The sequence below is a fragment of the Ranitomeya imitator genome, chromosome 7 (genome assembly GCF_032444005.1).
Source record: "Ranitomeya imitator isolate aRanImi1 chromosome 7, aRanImi1.pri, whole genome shotgun sequence".
Taxonomy (NCBI): Eukaryota; Metazoa; Chordata; class Amphibia; order Anura; family Dendrobatidae; genus Ranitomeya; species Ranitomeya imitator.
In genome coordinates this window covers 176,758,710-176,777,173 of record NC_091288.1, presented here as the reverse complement: position 1 = coordinate 176,777,173, position 18,464 = coordinate 176,758,710, and the positions used below count along the sequence as shown (strand labels likewise).

Below are 18,464 nucleotides of genomic sequence, written 5' to 3'. Positions count from 1 at the left end.
TCCTCCACACACAGTATGATGGCCCCCACACAGTTTGATGGCCCACACAATCCCCATGGACCTGTCAGTGCACTGAAGAGGGTAAAATACCCCAAAACACGTGTCAGACATTGATTATTAATATACATCAACCAATCAGATGTATTTTTATGCCTAAGCAAGATTCCTGAGTTCAGAATCAAATTGCACTGTAGTTTTTGCCCCTATAAAGAATCAAGTTCTGTGTATTCGCTTTGCTCATGACGGTTTAATCCTCTGGATAAACACCACACTCTGACGCCCATTGCAGATGGTTACACCTACATATGTGTTCTGTTCCCTAACCTCCTGATGTGAGACTAGGATTCCCTGTGCAGGAGCGATAATTGGACATGGAAATCTATACTTGCAACTGATCTCTAATTTTAAAAACGCAAAAATTGAGCTTGGATTAAGTTGGTATACATGCAGAACATAAACGCATGTTTACATTGGCCATAAAGCGCACAAAACCTACAAAAAACAAAATGAGCAAAAAACCCTGCTGTAAGGAAGTAAAAAGCAAAAGTGCGTTTAAATAATACAGGGTTCTTCGTAATACTGTTTTTGATCAAAAATAGCATAAAAGCCATCCCACCGTCAACAAGGTGCCCTGATTGGGACGGTCCTACGCTGTCTAATATTAAAAACCTTACCATGTGTCAGAGTTGACCTCAGTGTGTGAATAAGGGCAGACAAAAGGACCGGGTCCCAATCTATGGACACAAAATGCAAAAATACAAAGAAAAACACAAAAATTGAACTTAGATTAAGTTGGTATACATGCAGCACGTAAACGACCATCCCAATCAGGGCACTTTTGTCAGTGGTGGAATGGCTTTTATGCTATTTTTGATCAAAAGCAGTATTACTAAGAATTCTGTGTTATTTAAATGCACTTTTGCGTTTTACTTGCTTACAGTAGGGTTTTTTGCTCATTTTGTTTCTTGCAGGTTTTGTGTGCTTTATGGCCAATGTGAGCATGCGTTTACATGCTGCATGTATACCAACTTAAATCAAGCTCAATTTTTGTGTTTTTCTTTGTAGTTTTGCATTTTGTGCAAGCTGGGGTGTGGCCTCCCTTTTCTGAGCAGGTAATCACATTTAAAAGCTTCCCCAGATTGATGTCCATAGCTTGGGACCCGGTCCTTTTATTTGCCCTTATTCACACACTGAGGTCAGCTGTGACACATGGTAAAGTTTTTAATATTAGACAGTGTAGAACCGTCCCGATCAGGAGCACCTTGACGACGGTGGGATGGCTTTTATGCTATTTTTGATCAAAAACAGTATTACTAAGAACCCCGAGTTACGGTATTTAAATGCACTTTTTACTTATTTAGTTACAGCAGGGTTTTTTGCTCATTTTGTTTCTTGATCTCTAATTTTGTTGCACCTACAGTACAACTCCAACAGATGAGAGGACATCCTTTACATTTATTTTGTTCTTATCACTTGACATTTTACACTAGGGAGCACCCTTCCACCTCTTTTCACACACAGTATAATGGCCCCCCAATAGTATGAACAGTATGATGGTTCCTCATTCAGTATGATGGCCTCCACAGGTCCCCTACACAAAGTATGATGCCCCTACACTGCATCATGACTTTCACACACATTATCAAGGTAGCCACAGACCCCCACAGGTACTGGCATAAAAAAAATAAAACAACTCCCCTAGCCCCGTTCCCCCCGATGTTGCAGCATGTAGACTGAGGCCCTCGCATGTAGGTGCGATCTACCAGTTGTGCGAGACACAGGCACTCAGGCTGAATGGTGCAGCAGGGAGTCTAAGGCTCCCTGTTCCACCGTCCTCGGGATGCAGATACCATTGAAATTGTGACAATGGGCTGGGTCTTTAGGGCGGTGTTGCTTGGCATCGGGTTCCCATGACTCATGGGCCCCATATTTACTGTGTGGTCTTTTGCATCGGTACGCCCCTGCCTGTGACCTACAACCATGTCTGTGGCAAAACTCACAAGCTTTCAGTTTGGATATTTTCCCCTTAGAATATTTATCCATGCTCAACACATGTGCCAGGAGTTCATAATAGACCTCAACACATGTGCCAGGAGTTCAGAATAGGCCTCAACACATGTGCCGGAGATCAGAAGAGACCTCAACACATGTGCAAGGAGTTCAGAATAGCCCTCAACACATGAACCAGGAGTTCATAATAGACCTCAACACATGTGCCGGAGTTCAGAATAGACCTCAACACATGTGCCAGGAGTTCAGAATAGTCCTTAATGCATGTGCCAGGAGATCAGAATAGACCTCAACACATGTGCAAGGAGTTCAGAATAGTCCTCAACACATGAACCAGGAGTACATAATAGACCTCAACACATGTGACGGAGTTCAGAATAGACCTCAACACATGTGCCAGGAGTTCATAATAGACATCAACGCATGTGCCAGGAGATCAGAATAGACCTAAACGCATGTGCCAGGAGTTCATAATAGACCTCAACACATGTGCAAGGAGTTCAGAATAGTCCTCAACACATGAACCAGGAGTTCATAATAGATCTCAACACATGTGCCGGAGTTCAGAATAGACCTCAACACATGTACCAGGAGTTCATAATAGTCCTCAACACATGAACCAGGAGTTCATAATAGACCTCAACACATGTGCCGGTGTTCAGAATAGTCCTTAACGCATGTGCCAGGAGATCAGAATAGACCTCAATACATGTGCCAGGAGTTCAGAATAGTCCTCAACACATGAACCAGGAGTACATAATAGACCTCAACACATGTGACGGAGTTCAGAATAGACCTCAACACATGTGCTAGGAGTTCAGAATAGACCTCAACGCATGTGCCAGGAGTTCATAATAGACCTCAACACATGTGCTAGGAGTTCAGAATAGACCTCAACACATGAACCAGGAGTTCATAATAGACCTCAACACATGTGCCAGGAGTTCATAATAGACCTCAACACATGTGCTAGGAGTTCAGAATAGACCTCAACACATGAACCAGGAGTTCATAATAGACCTCAACACATGTGCCAGGAGTTCAGAATAGACCTCAACACATGTGCCAGGAGTTCAGAATAGACCTCAATACATGAACCAGGAGTTCATAATAGACCTCAACACATGTGCCAGGAGTTCAGAATAGACCTCAACGCATGTGCCAGGAGTTCATAATAGACCTCAACACATGTGCCAGGAGTTCAGAATAGACCTCAACACATGAACCAGGAGTTCAGAATATAGACCTCAACACATGTGCCAGGAGTTCAGAATAGACCTCAACGCATGTGCCAGGAGTTCAGAATAGACCTCAACACATGTGCCAGGAGTTCAGAATAGACCTCAACACATGTGCCAGGAGTTCAGAATAGACCTCAACACATGTGCCAGGAGTTCATAATAGACCTCAACACATGTGCCAGGAGTTCAGAATAGACCTCAGCACATGAACCAGGAGTTCATAATAGACCTCAACACATGTGCCAGGAGTTCAGAATAGACCTCAACGCATGTGCCAGGAGTTCATAATAGACCTCAACACATGTGCCAGGAGTTCAGAATAGACCTCAACACATGAACCAGGAGTTCATAATAGACCTCAACACATGTGCCAGGAGTTCAGAATAGACCTCAACACATGTGCCAGGAGTTCAGAATAGACCTCAACGCATGTGCCAGGAGTTCAGAATAGACCTCAACACATATGCAAGGAGTTCAGAATAGACCTCAACACATGTGCCAGGAGATCAGAATAGACCTCAACACATGTGCAAGGAGTTCATAATAGATCTCAATACACGTGCCAGGAGTTCAGAATAACCATGCACCTGCTATAAAAAGTCTACCCAATGGAATTTCTGTATACACTGTAATAGAAAAGCAAAAGGCTATATATCGTCCTTTAGTAAAGTAAATTTCAGAGCAGTTTTTCTTTAAGTGCACAAAAGTATCACAGTGAAAAATTGTCAGGAATGCAGGTTGTAAAACAGGTTACCCTTTGCTATTAGTATTCCAGTGTTGGTAATGTTCTTAGCATGGCTGCTGATGTGACTGAATAGAGGAGAATCGGACCAGAGTTCATAAAAATATTAAAGCTATGTTCACACTAGGTGTTTTTGCTGTGTTTTTTTTTTCTGCAGCAAAACCTGATCTCTTGGCAGGCAAGAAACTGCGGCAAAAAGCAGGTTTTGATGTGTCTTTTTTTCCTGTGGCTTTGTCATGCTACATTTGTCTCTTGTGCATGCTGATAATCAGGTTTTGGGACAAAAAACGCTGCAAATCCTGATACCTGTGTTTTTTGGTGCAGATTTCAGCATTATTTCACCACCCATTACTTTCAACGGGTGAAAAACGCTGAAAGAAGTGACATGATCTATTCTGCAAAAACCAAGCAAAGCACAAAATACTGAAGACAAAAAAAAAACAAGCTGTGTGTATGAGATGTCTGAAATATCACTGACTTTGCTGGTACTGTAAAACGCAGATGAATATTTGCGTAAAAAAAAACGCAGCAAAAACACACAGCGTGAACATAGCCTAACAGGTAAAATGTTGTGACGTAAAACATGACCGTAAATTAAGGTCTGTTACTTAACATGAACACGTTATTGAACAATCTCTTAAAGACAAGTACACGTGGCAATATAGAAATGTCTTACGTAGGCGCCTTTTCGCTTTGGAATAGAAGAATCTTGTGCAGTGAAATTTTGGATCCACAACCTTGAAAGCTGAACTTTTTTAAGAGGCTTGTCTAACTTTTCTGCTAGGTTAACAAAAACCAATATATATATTTTTTTTACTTATTTAGAAAAATGCTAGTGTCTAGATATTGCTGTTAGGTACCTGCTCTGGTGCCCCCTAGTGTTCTCTACAGAATATACACTTAGTTGGGGAGTTTTACTAAGCGGAAAGCAACAATGGCAGAAATGGTGTTAAAAAAAAAAAAATTGTAGCACATGGCCGTGTGTCAAATCTATTCTTTTTTTGCAACTTTTTCAACAGCCTTGAAAATTGTGTAGAAAAAGGGTTTTTGATGAACGAAAGTCAAAAAGTGTCAAATTGTATTTCAAGTGTCAGACTTTTTAGGTGCAAAACATTTGCGTGATGTACAAGATGGCACAAGAAAGAGAAAAGTTTCTGAGTTCTCATTCCACTCTTGCCACTTTGATAAATTTGATACAATTTCAAGCTCATTAAACAGCTCAAATCTCCCTTAAAGGGGTTGTACCAAGTTTGGAAATTATTGACTAACCACAAGATATGGGATAAGTTTCAATTTCTGGGGATTCGACCAATGGAACGCCCACAATGAATGGAGCCGAGGTGCGTATGCTCGACCTCTGCTCCATTCAGATGGGTTTCTTCAGAGTTCCGTTCCTGGGATCGGTGGGGGTCCCAGCAGTCAGACCACTAGCAATCAGGAATTTATCCACTAATCTTGTGGATAGGGAATAACTTCCAAACTTGGAATTACCCTTTTATTGTGTCCAGGGTTAGTGGACATAGATAATCTGTAGCTCAGACCCACAGTTTCTAGCAGTTTAAAGCAACTTGTCACCCCTAAAAGTTTTTCCCCTGTGAATAAAAGTGAAGTGAACCCAAATCCTGCCATTGTTATCTATATGTGACAGAGAAAATATATAGACAATCATCGTGATGCAGTTATTGATTATCACGAACAAGTATTCATAGGAATACTCGTTTCCTGACATTTCGCCAGGCTGAAGAACGAGCAAAACTGTCTGTCATTTGTAGAGGGAAATTACATTTAAGTTTACTTAAAAATCAATGTTCTAGACAGCACATCATCCTGTGTAAACAAGACGTGCTGTCGAGAATAATGATATTTTCTATGCACAGAACAATCTGCGCTCATGTTTGGTGAGGTCGTGTGAGTGATAGAAGCTTCACCGTTGATTTATAATCACCCAGCAACAATAGGGGTTAAAATGGTTATAGCAAACAAGGAGTGATTAACTCAGGGGATATTGGGAAAGTCATTATTGTGTCCTGGACATCCAAGAGTAAGGTATGCATTAGAGAGTCTCCTGTCAGACTGAAATCAGACAAGCTCTATAGACCAGTTCTTCCTGGGAAGTGATTGCTGTTATCATACAACAGTCAGGACAGCCACGAGCATCTTTATGACCTCAAGATAGAAGTGAGAAAGCTACAGCACCGGACTCATCCCCTCCCCCAACTCACTGCATGAGCACGTTACAGGTCTGCTTAGGTTAAGAAACTGTGTGTGTGTGTGAAGAGAAGTTATCTGTAAAGAGACTTTCATATATGTTGATGAAACATTGCATAAAGAGAAGTGATTACTACTTTTGTGATGTTTTATTTCCATCATTAACACTAATTGTAAATGTCCTCCTTCCAGACGCTCGGTGTCGCTGTGCTTGCAGGAGTCGGAGTATTTATTTTAAACCTTCCTTTTATCACAGTATTTGGAGTATTGATGAAAAAATTACAGGTATGTTTGAGTCACTTTGTTTAACCCCTTTCTGACATTAGACGTACTATCCCGTCGAGGTGGGGTGGGCCCCTATGACCACCGACGGGATAGTACGTCATACGCGATCGGCCGCGCTCACGGGGGAAGCGCGGCCAATCACGGCCGGGTGTCAGCTGCCTATCGCAGCTGACATCCGGCACTATGTGCCAGGAGCGGTCACGGACCGCTCCCGGCACATTAACCCCCGGCACACCGCGATCAAACATGATCGCGATGTGCCGGCGGTACAGGGAAGCATCGCGCAGGGAGGGGGCTCCCTGCGGGCTTCCCTGAGCCTCCCGCAGCAACATGATGTGATCGCATTGCTGCAAGGGTCTCCCTACCTCCCTCCCTGTAGCAGGCCTGGATCCAAGATGGCCGCGGCATCCGGGTCCTGCAGGGAGGGAGGTGGCTTCACAGAGCCTGCTCAGAGCAGGCACTGTGAAGCCTGCAGTGCTCTGAGACAGATCGGTGATCTGACAGAGTACTGTGCAAACTGTCAGATCATCGATCTGTGATGTCCCCCCCTGGGACAAAGTAAAAAAGTTAAAAAAAAAATTTCCAAATGTATAAAAAAAATATTCCTAAATAATGGAAAAAAAAATATTCCCATAAATACATTTCTTTATCTAAATAAAAAAAACAAAACAATAAAAGTACATATATTTAGTATCGCCGCGTCTGTAACGACCCCACCTATAAAACTGGCCTACTAGTTAACCCCTTCAGTAAACACCGTAAGAAAAAAAAAAAACAAGGCAAAAAAACAACGCTTAATTATCATACCGCCGAACAAAAAGTGGAATAACACGCGATCAAAAAGACAGATATAAATAACCATGGTACCGCTGAAAACGTCATCTTGTCCCGCAAAAAACAAGCTGCCATACAGCATCATCCGCAAAAAATAAAAAAGTTATAGTCCTGAGAATAAAGCGATGCAAAAATAATTATTTTTTCTATAAAAGTTTTTATCGTATAAAAGCGACAAAACATAAAAAAATGATATAAATGAGGTGTTGCTGTAATCGTACTGACCCGAAGAATAAAACTGCTTTATCAATTTTACCAAAATGCGGAACGGTATAAACGCCTCCCCCAAAAGAAATTCATGAATAGCTGGTTTTTGGTCATTCTGCCTCACAAAAATCGGAATAAAAAGCAATCAAAAAATGTCACGTGCCCGAAAATGTTACCAATAAAAACGTCAACTCGTCCCGCAAAAAACAAGACCTCACATGACTCTGTGGACCAAAATATGGAAAAATTATAGCTCTCAAAATGTGGTAATGCAAGAAATATTATTTGCAATAAAAAGCGTCTTTCAGTGTGTGACGGCTGCCAATCATAAAAATCCGCTAAAAAACCCGCTATAAAAGTAAATCAAACCCCCCTTCATCACCCCCTTAGTTAGGGAAAAATTTAAAAACTGCATTTCCATTTTCCGGTTAGGGTTAGGGCTAGGGCTAGGGTTAGGGTTAGGGTTGGGGCTACAGTTAGGGATGGGGCTACAGTTAGGGTTAGGGTTTAGATTACATTTACAGTTGGGAATAGGGTTGGGATTAGGGTTAGGGGTGTGTCAGGGTTAGAGGTGTGGTTAGGGTTACTGTTGGGATTAGGGTTAGGGGTGTGTTTGGATTAGGGTTTCAGTTATAATTGAGGGGTTTCCACTGTTTAGGCACATCAGGGGCTCTCCAAACGCGACTTGGCATCCGATCTCAATTCTAGCCAATTCTGCGTTGAAAAAGTAAAACAGCGCTTCTTCCCTTCCGAGCTCTCCCATGTGCCCAAACAGGGGTTTACCCCAATATATGGGGTATCAGCGTACTCAGGACAAATAGGACAACAACTTTTGGGGTCCAATTTCTCCTGTTACCCTTGGGAAAATACAAAACTGGGGGCTAAAAAATTATTTGTGGGGAAAAAAAGATTTTTTATTTTCACGGCTCGGCGTTACAAACTGTAGTGAAACACTTGGGGGTTCAAAGCTCTCACAACACATCTAGTTGAGTTCCTTAGGGGGTCTAGTTTCCAAAATGATGTCACTTTTGGGGGGTTTCTACTGTTTAGGTACATTAGGGGCTCTGCAAACGCAATGTGACACCTGCAGACCATTCCATCTAAGTCTGCATTCCAAATGGAGCTCCTTCCCTTCCGAGCCCTCCCATGCGCCCAAACAGTGGTTCCCCCCCACATATGGGGTATCAGCGCACTCAGAAAAAATTGGACAACAAATTTTTGGGTCCAATTTCTCCTGTTACCCTCGGGAAAATACAAAACTGGGGGCTAAAAAAGTAATTTGTTTTATTTTTACGGCTCTGCATTATAAACTTCTGTGAAGCCCTTGGTGGGTCAAAGTGCTCAAAACACATCTAGATAAGTTCCTTAGGGGGTCTACTTTCCAAAATGGTGTCACTTGTGGGGGGTTTCAATGTTTAGGCACATCAGGGGCTCTCCAAACGCAACATGGTGTCCCATCTCGATTCCAGTCAATTTTGCATTGAAAAGTCAAATGGCGCTCCTTCGCTTCCGAGCTCTGTCATGCGCCCAAACAGTGGTTTACCCCCACATATGGGGTATCGGTGTACTTGGGACAAATTGTACAACAACTTTTGGGGTCCATTTTCTCCTGTTACTCTTGGTAAAATAAAACAAATTGTAGCTGAAGTAAATTTTTTTGTGAAAAAAAGTTAAATGTTCATTTTTATTTAAACATTCCAAAAATTCCTGTGAAGCACCAGAAGGGTTAATAAACTTCTTGAATATGGTTTTGAGCACCATGAGGGGTGCAGTTTTTAGAATGGTGTCACACTTGGGTATTTGCTATCATATAGACCCCTCAAAATGACTTCAAATGAGATGTGGTCCCTAAAAAAAAATGGTGTTGTAAAAATGAGAAATTGCTGGTCAAATTTTAACCCTTATAACTCCCTAACAAAAAAAAATTTTGGTTCCAAAATTGTGCTGATGTAAAGTAGACATGTGGGAAATGTTACTTATTAAGTATTTTGTGTGACATATCTCTGTGATTTAATTGCATAAAAATTCAAAGTTGGAAAATTGCGAAATTTTCATAATTTTCGCCAAATTTCCATTTTTTTCACAAATAAACGCAGGTAATATCAAAGAATTTTTACCACTATCATGAAGTACAATATGTCACGAGAAAACATTGTCAGAATCACTGGGATCCGTTGAAGCGTTCCAGAGTTATAACCTCATAAAGGGACAGTGGTCAGAATTGTAAAAATTGGCCCGGTCCATAACGTGCAAACCACCCTTGGGGGTAAAGGGGTTAACTAACTGGAAGTAGCTGGCACTAAACTTTTTTTTTTTCTTTACCTTTTTCAATTATGGTCGTTGCTATATTACAATATTTTGTCACGGGAATATTCACTTAAATTAGGTCTTCTCTTTTTTAATTCAGAAATTATTATACTTGCAGCAAATGAGTGTAGGGCCATTAGTAATTCACACACTTCTATTCTGCTCACTATTTCTCCTTTGTACTTGGAAACTTTTCTATATAATGCCCTTAGTAAAACATATCAGCGGGAACTTCACAAAATTTACAGCTTGTGGCTCTCTGACATTTATATACAGAGCGCGCACGCTATGTACAGAGACGCAGAACAGGAGTTAAAGGGGTCTGTCATCATGGCAGATTACTTATTAGCATATACAGACGGAGCATTTCTTAAATTAACACAGAAGAAAGATATCATTTAAAAGGTATTGTCTGGACACAATATTCATGACCTATAAATGAGATCGTTCATCAGTATCAGATTGGTGGGGGATACCGTTTTTTGCTCTGGGATATCAAAAGTAAAAGGTAAAATGAGTAACAGGTCTTACAAGTGCAGCTGCTAGAAGCTGCATGTCCCGCCATCCCACTTTGGGTTTCGCCCTGCTTCATCTGGGGGTGCGGAAAAACATCTAAATATAAAGTATGCACTATCCAATAACCTACTTGCCTGGAGTCATAAATGCAAATCCTACTTGATGAGGATGTGTGTACTCTATTTAAGTGATGCATGCAGCTTCCTTGTACCTCTACTCCATTCATTATCAATGGGACCACTGGAGATTAGCCACTCCGCTGTGCTTGGATGGTCTTCAGCATTTCCATTTAAAATCAATGGAGTGAAAGTGCGCATACTTGATCACTGCTTCATTCAGACCGAGCTCTTCAGAGCCCCGTTCTCGGGATTGTTGGGGGTCCCAGTGGTCAGAGTCCCAGCAAGCAGGAAGTTATTTCCTATCTCATGGATAGGGGATTACTTTGACACCTGGTGCCACACCTTTAAGGGAAGTTGGAATAAAAAAATACCCCCAATACTATTCATAGATGCAGATTTTTTTTTCTAGTAACACCTGTATACAGCTGATAGGTAAATACTGTATATGATAATAACGTGCCAATAATATTCCAATACCTCAATAATTCTTCTTTAATTCCACAGGAGCAACAGATGAAGCAGAAGGATGGCCGTATAAAGCTTATCTCTGAGATTCTGCAAGGTATAAAGGTGCTGAAGCTATATGCCTGGGAAAATGCTTTCATGAAGAAAGTTGGAAATTTTAGGCTGATGGAACTGAAAGCAGTAAAGAAGAACGCTCTGTTGCTTTCCGGAGCACTGTCTTTGTTTGTGGCATCCCCTTTTTGGGTAAGTATCATAAGGACATAATTCATAAACTGGTTTATATGTATTTCTGTAACCAAACTCTAAGGCTGTATCTACCGCTGATTTGTTGTGGGTGTGCTGCAGGAGTGTCACAGATCTGCGAGTGTGCTGCAGGAGTGTTGCAGCGCCCCACAGTCCTGGTCGTTGCAGTAATGTCGTTCTTCCACTAGGGGGAGTGATGTTACGTCTGATGGCACCAAAGGAGTTCACCCTACCAGGTATCACAAAACACACAACACACTTCACACTCCAGCCACCAGGGGGAGCAAAGGTTCTATCCACTAGGCCACTCCTCACAGTTAGGTAAAACTAGTAGTTGGAGGGAAAGTTAGAGAGTTCCTGGCTGGAGACTGAGAGAGAAAGGTCTCCAGTTCGAGCTGGCTGAAGTGATCTCCAGTCAGATCCAGACATTTACAAGAGTTGTGAGGACCTTACCGAGTTGCTCAGCAGGGAGGTACTACAACACACGGTGCTAGTAGGAAGGCTACCGATTTCCACCTGGATAAGGGGGATCTGGAAGTGTCATCAGACCGGCTGGACTCTGCCTACCCTGTAATCCTGTACTCTGGACTGCGGATGCTAAAGCCTTCAGTAAAGGTAAAGAGACTGCACCCATTGTGTCCTCGGTATTAACTGCGCCTCACACCATCACCATCTTCACACTGGGAAGCCCTGGGGAAACACTTCACCTGTGGGAAGGTATTCCATCTAGCTGCCATCACGTCACCCCAGCGGACCCCTAAGCAGCATCGGTCACCCTGACCGAATACCACAGGTGGCGTCACAAACTGCCTTTTAAGTGGGCGCCCCTCATAGGGCCACGGTCCGGGTCGGGCCACCGTGACATTCTCGATGAAGGAACTGAAGGACCCGAGACCGAGTGCCCCATTGCCCTTACGTGGGGGTGTCGCAGATCTGCGAGTGTGCTGCAGGAGTGTTACAGATCTGCGAGTGTGCTGCAGGAGTGTCACAGATCTGCGAGTGTGCTGCAGGAGTGTCACAGATCTATGAGTGTGCTGCAGGAGTGTCACAGATCAGCGAGTGTGCTGCAGGAGTGTCACAGATCAGCGAGTGTGCTGCAGGAGTGTCACAGATCTGCGAGTGTGCTGCAGGAGTGTCACAGATCTGCGAGTGTGCTGCAGGAGTGTCTCAGATCTGCGAGTGTGCTGCAGGAGTGTCGCAGATCTGCGAGTGTGCTGCAGGAGTGTCTCAGATCTGCGAGTGTGCTGCAGGAGTGTCGCAGATTTGCGAGTGTGCTGCAGGAGTGTCTCAGATCTGCGAGTGTGCTGCAGGAGTGTCACAGATCTGCGAGTGTGCTGCAGGAGTGTCACAGATCAGCGAGTCTGCTGCAGGAGTGTCACAGATCAGTGAGTGTGCTGCAGGAGTGTCACAGATCTGCGAGTGTGCTGCAGGAGTGTCACAGATCTGCGAGTGTGCTGCAGGAGTGTCACAGATCTGCGAGTGTGCTGTAGTAGTGTCACAGATCAGCGAGTGTGCTGCAGGAGTGTCACAGATCTGCGAGTGTGCTGTAGTAGTGTCACATATCAGCGAGTGTGCTGTAGTAGTGTCACAGATCAGCGAGTGTGCTGCAGGAGTGTCTCAGATCAGCGAGTGTGCTGCAGGAGTGTCTCAGATCTGCGAGTGTGCTGCAGGAGTGTCACAGATCTGCGAGTGTGCTGCAGGAGTGTCACAGATCTGCGAGTGTGCTGCAGGAGTGTCACAGATCTGCGAGTGTGCTGCAGGAGTGTCACAGATCTGCGAGTGTGCTGCAGGAGTGTCACAGATCTGCGATTGTGCTGTAGTAGTGTCACAGATCAGCGAGTGTGCTGTAGTAGTGTCACAGATCAGCGAGTGTGCTGCAGGAGTGTCTCAGATCTGCGAGTGTGCTGCAGGAGTGTCACAGATCTGCGAGTGTGCTGTAGTAGTGTCACAGATCTGCGAGTGTGCTGTAGTAGTGTCACAGATCAGTGAGTGTGCTGCAGGAGTGTCACAGATCAGCGAGTGTGCTGCAGGAGTGTCACAGATCAGCTAGTGTGCTGCAGGAGTGTCACAGATCAGCGAGTGTGCTGCAGGAGTGTCACAGATCAGCGAGTGTGCTGCAGGAGTGTCACAGATCAGCTAGTGTGCTGCAGGAGTGTCACAGATCTGCGAGTGTGCTGCAGGAGTGTCACAGATCAGCGAGTGTGCTGCAGGAGTGTCACAGATTAGTGAATGTGCTGCAGGAGTGTCACAGATCTGCGAGTGTGCTGCAGGAGTGTCACAGATCTATGAGTGTGCTGCAGGGAGTGTAGCAGATCAGTGGGTGTGCTGCAGGGAGTGTAGCAGATCAGCGAGTGTGCTGCAGGAGTGTCACAGATTAGTGAATGTGCTGCAGGAGTGTCACAGATCTGCGAGTGTGCTGCAGGAGTGTCACAGATCTGCGAGTGTGCTGCAGGGAGTGTAGCAGATCAGTGGGTGTGCTGCAGGGAGTGTAGCAGATCAGTGGGTGTGCTGCAGGGAGTGTAGCAGATTTGTGTTTGTGCTGCAGGAGTGTAGCAGATATGTGGGTCTGCTGCAAGAATATAACAGATATAACGGAAATATACAATCACTCGGAGCAAGTAATTACCACATGTCCCTCTTACCAGTGTTTCGTCAATAGGCTTCTTCCAAAATGACGTGGGGTCCCCCACTATTTTTCTTAACTAGCAAAGGCTAAGCAGACAGCTGCGGGCTGGTATTAATAGACTGGGAAGGGGGCATGGATATTGGCACTTTCCCAGATTTATAACACCAATCCTCAACCACTCTAGAAATGGTGCAAATTCTGGCACTTAGTCTTGAATCTTCTCATCCCACGTCGATCCCTGATTCTGATACATCCGGATGCAGTGCTGAGTGGTGACATCAGTAATGTGACCACTCAGGACGACAGCCGGAATACACTGACAGTACCGTGTGAATCCAGCTGATGTGACGAGCGATGATGTCAGTAAGGTTATTCACAGCCGATGAACTGCAGTAACCTTACTGACGTCACCATTCACGTCACTCTTCTCAGCCTATTAATATCAGCCCACAGCTGTCTGCTTAGCCTTTGCTGGTTGTTAAAAATAAAGGGGACCACACATCAGTTTTTCTTTTATTTCTTTATTAGCTATATACATTTACAGTAAACTAAACACACACTGCACTGATTCTATATCTCACTGACATATTTTTTACTATTATCTATCTATATCTGTATGGTAAGGTAGTTTTATTGGTTCGAAAACTAGATTGAAATGACAGAGAATCACCGTATGTAAAAACACACGTCATATGCATGGCATCCGGATGCTTGGTGAGAAAAAAACATCTTTCCTGGCTGAGAATCTCGGCCACTTTTTATAAGCAGATGTGAGCGTACTCTACACTTGCGTCCGTTGCACGAATATTAACATCTTGGCTGTTTTCCTTTTTGTCCTTGGATGGCCAGGTTTCCCTCAGCATGTTTGGTGTATTCTTGGCACTTGATGAGAACAATATTCTGGATGCTCAAAAAGCCTTTGTCACCATCATGTTACTGAATATTCTCAGGATCCCGCTTCGCATGTTCCCGATGGCCGTAACCTTAATTGTACAGGTACTACTCACATCACTAGATTATATACCCATTGATCCAGACTTGTTCTCCCATGGGTTCCTTCTGTTTTATAGTCAACTGTATCTCTGAGACGTCTGGCTAAATTTTTCTCGGAAGAAGAGCTGGAATCCAATGTGGAGACGCTAGACTCTACAAGCAGTACGTATTCATTGATGATTGGCTTCCTACGTCTACACTTACTGTAAAATGGTATTCTAAGCAAATGGCCCTGATCATATCTCCAGAAACTAATCTCTACAGATGTGTATGATATAGTGATTCAGAAGTTACAACTGGGAAAAAAAGTCAGGAGGTCAGAGGATGTATATGGTTAAAAAAAAGTTGAAATATTTCATCTTTTTTTCAAACTTCTTTTTTTTTTAATGTAACTTTTTATTGACGTTTTTCAGTTGCACAATTTAGCAACACGTCATTCTATAACAAGTTTGTCTTCTGGCGAAATCAAGCGATTGGTTACCTAAAAGTGACACTTTTTTTTTTCTATTTAAGGGAACGATATTGTTGTATGCGATGGCACATTTGCCTGGGGCCCCATGTATGACCCATGTCTTAGAAGGTAGGCCTGGTGAATGTTACTGGCTTTCAGTTGATATTATCTTTATTTTTCTTTATCAAATCTACTGATTATATTAATTTCATTTTACATTTGTATTAAATGCGATGATGTTTTATCCATCTCTGAGATATCTGCCCCCGCCCTCCTATCAGATGCAAAACAAACATACCAAAAATGTAATTTGGCAAAATATGACCTTTAAAAGGAATCGGTCAGCAGATTTTTCTATGTTATCTGATGACAGCATGATGTAAGGGCAGAGAGCCTGATTCCAGTGATGTCACTTACTAGGCTGTATATTGTTCTTTCAATAAAATCAGTATTTTATCAGTAGAAGATTACTGCAGGACTAATAATCCTGCTGCCAGGTAGTCCTCCATATTCATGAGCTCTGGGTAACCCCGCCCTCACCACTGATTGGCAGCTTTCTGCCTATGCACAGTGTACACAGTAAACAACCAAATAGTGGTGTGGGCAGGGTTATACAGAGCTCAGCATTCAGAGAACTTATATATCTGCAGCAGAGAAAACTGTGATTGCATCAAAATTGCAGCAAGCAGGCCAGTAAGTGATACATTGCTGGAATCAGATTATCTGCCTCTACATCATGCTGCTCTGCAAAATTAATAGTAAACTATTTGTTAACCCCTTAACGACCGGAGGTATTTTCGTTTTTGAGTTTTTGTTTTTTGCTCCCTTTCTTTCCAGAGCCATAACTTTTTTTTTATTTTTTTTTATCAAAATGGCCATGTGAGGATTTACTTTTTGCGGGACAAGTTATACTTTTGAAAGACACCATTGGTTGTACATGTACTGGAGACCTCTGGTTGTCATGCCAACCCATCGGTGACCCGCAGTCACCGATGGGCAGGATTTCCGACTCGCTTCCGTTAAGCGTGAGTTAAATGGCGCTGTCAGAGATTGACAGCAGCATTTAGCTAGTTAACAACAGTGGATGGATCGCGATTGTACCCGCGGCTGTTAGAGGCACGTCAGCTGTTCAAAACATGTGTCCATGTGCAGGGAAAGTAATATATTATATATATATATATATATATATATATATATATATATATATATATATATATATAAAATATATTACTATGTGTATATAATATAATATGTGTATATATATATATATATATATATATATATATATTCCCCATCCTGGGCCCCTTCCTGGCATAACATGCCTTCTTTCCTGGTATATGATGTCCTCTTTCCTGGCATATATATGTGCCCCCATCCTGGCCCCCTTCCTGGCCTATATGTCCTCCTTCCTGGTTTATATGCACCCCATTCTGGTATATATATCCCCCATCCTGGGCCCTTTACAATTATGTATGTCCTCTTTCCTAGTATACATGTCCCCCATCCTTGTGTGTATGTGCTCCCCATCCTGAGTCGCTTCCTGGTATAGTGTATATGTCCTCCATCCTGGACCTATTTCTGGTATATACGTTCTCCATCCTGGGCCCCTTGCTATTATATATGTCTTCTTTCCTAATATACATGTCCCCCATCCTGGTATATTTGTGCCCCCCATCCTGGACTTCTTTCTTGTATACATGTCCCCCATCCTTTGCCCCTTCCTGGTATAATATGTTCTCTTTCCTGGTATATATGCCCTCATCCTAATATATATTTGCCCCATCCTGGTATATATTTGCCCCCCCCCCCCATCCTGGTATATGCGTCCTCTTTCCTGGTATATATCTCCCCCATCCTGATATATATGTGCCCCTTCCTGCTATATATATATGTCCCCCATCCTGGGCCCCTTTCTGGTATATACAGTGGGTACGGAAAGTATTCAGACCCCTTTACATTTTTCACTCTCTGTTTCATTGCAGCCATTTGGTAAATTCAAAAAAGTTCATTTTTTTCTCATTAACGTACACTCTGCACCCCATCTTGACTGAAAAAAACCCCCTGAAATGTAGACATTTTTGCAAGTTTATTAAAAAAGAAAAAACAAAATATCACATGGTCATAAGTATTCAGACCCTTGGCTCAGTATTGAGTAGAAGCACCTTTTGAGCTAGTACAGCCATGAGTCTTCTTGGGAATGATGCAACAAGTTTTTCACCCCTGGGGATCCTCTATCATTCTTCCTTGCAGATCCTCTCCAGTTCCGTCAGGTTGGATGGTGAACGTTGATGGACAGCCATTTTCAGGTCTCCCCAGAGATGCTCGGCTGGGTTTAGGTCAGGGCTCTGGCTGGGCCAGTCAAGAATGGTCACAGAGTTGTTCTGAAGCCACTCCTTTGTTATTTTAGCTGTGTGCTTAGGGTCATTGTCTTGTTGGAAGGTGAACCTTTGACCAAGTCTGCAGTCCAGTGCACTCTGGAAGAGGTTTTCATCCAGGATATCTCTGTACTTGGCCGTATTCATGTTTCCTTCAATGGCAACCAGTCGTCCAGTCCCTGCAGCTGAAAAACATCCCCATAGCATGATGCTGCCACCACCATGTTTCACTGTAGGGATTGTATTGGGCAGATGATGAGCAGTGCCTTGTTTTCTCCACACATACTGCTTAGAATTATCACCATAAAGGTCTATCTTCGTCTCATCAGACCAGAGAATCCTATTTCTCATATTCTTGGAGTCCTTCATGTGTTTTTTAGCAAACTCTATGCAGGCTTTCACGTCCTGCACTGAGGAGAGGCTTCCGTTGGGCCACTCTGCCATAAAGGCCCGACTGGTGGAGGGCTGCAGTGATAGTTGACTTTGTGGAACTTTCTCCCATCTCCCTACTGCATCTCAGCCACAGTGATCTTGGGGTTCTTCTTTACCTCTCTCACCAAGGCTCTTCTCCCACGATTGCTCAGTTTGGCTGGACAGCCAGGTCTAGGAAGACTTCTGGTGGTCCCAAACTCCTTCCATTTAAGGATTATGGAGGCCACTGTGCTCTAAGGAACCTTGAGTACTGCAGAAATTCTGTTGTTACCTTGGCCAGATCTGTGCCTTGCCACAATTCTGTCTCTGAGCTTCTTGGCCAGTTCCTTTGACCTCATGATTCTCATTTGGTCTGACATGCACTGTGAGCTGTGCGGTCTTATATAGACAGGTGTGCGCCTTTCCCAATC

At 43.3% G+C, this 18,464-nt stretch overlaps 1 protein-coding gene across 1 annotated transcript in view; it reads left to right on the top strand.

Annotated features, from left to right (window-relative positions):
• Positions 1–18,464, top strand: part of LOC138645062 (multidrug resistance-associated protein 1-like) — a 109,897-nt gene that overhangs the window by 48,859 nt on the left and 42,574 nt on the right. Inside the window, exons 12-16 of the mRNA XM_069734090.1 lie at positions 6,394–6,486; positions 10,974–11,177; positions 14,653–14,799; positions 14,874–14,958; positions 15,310–15,376. Of these exons, the coding sequence (XP_069590191.1) occupies positions 6,394–6,486; positions 10,974–11,177; positions 14,653–14,799; positions 14,874–14,958; positions 15,310–15,376 (596 nt within the window). The remainder of the gene's footprint in view (positions 1–6,393; positions 6,487–10,973; positions 11,178–14,652; positions 14,800–14,873; positions 14,959–15,309; positions 15,377–18,464) is intronic.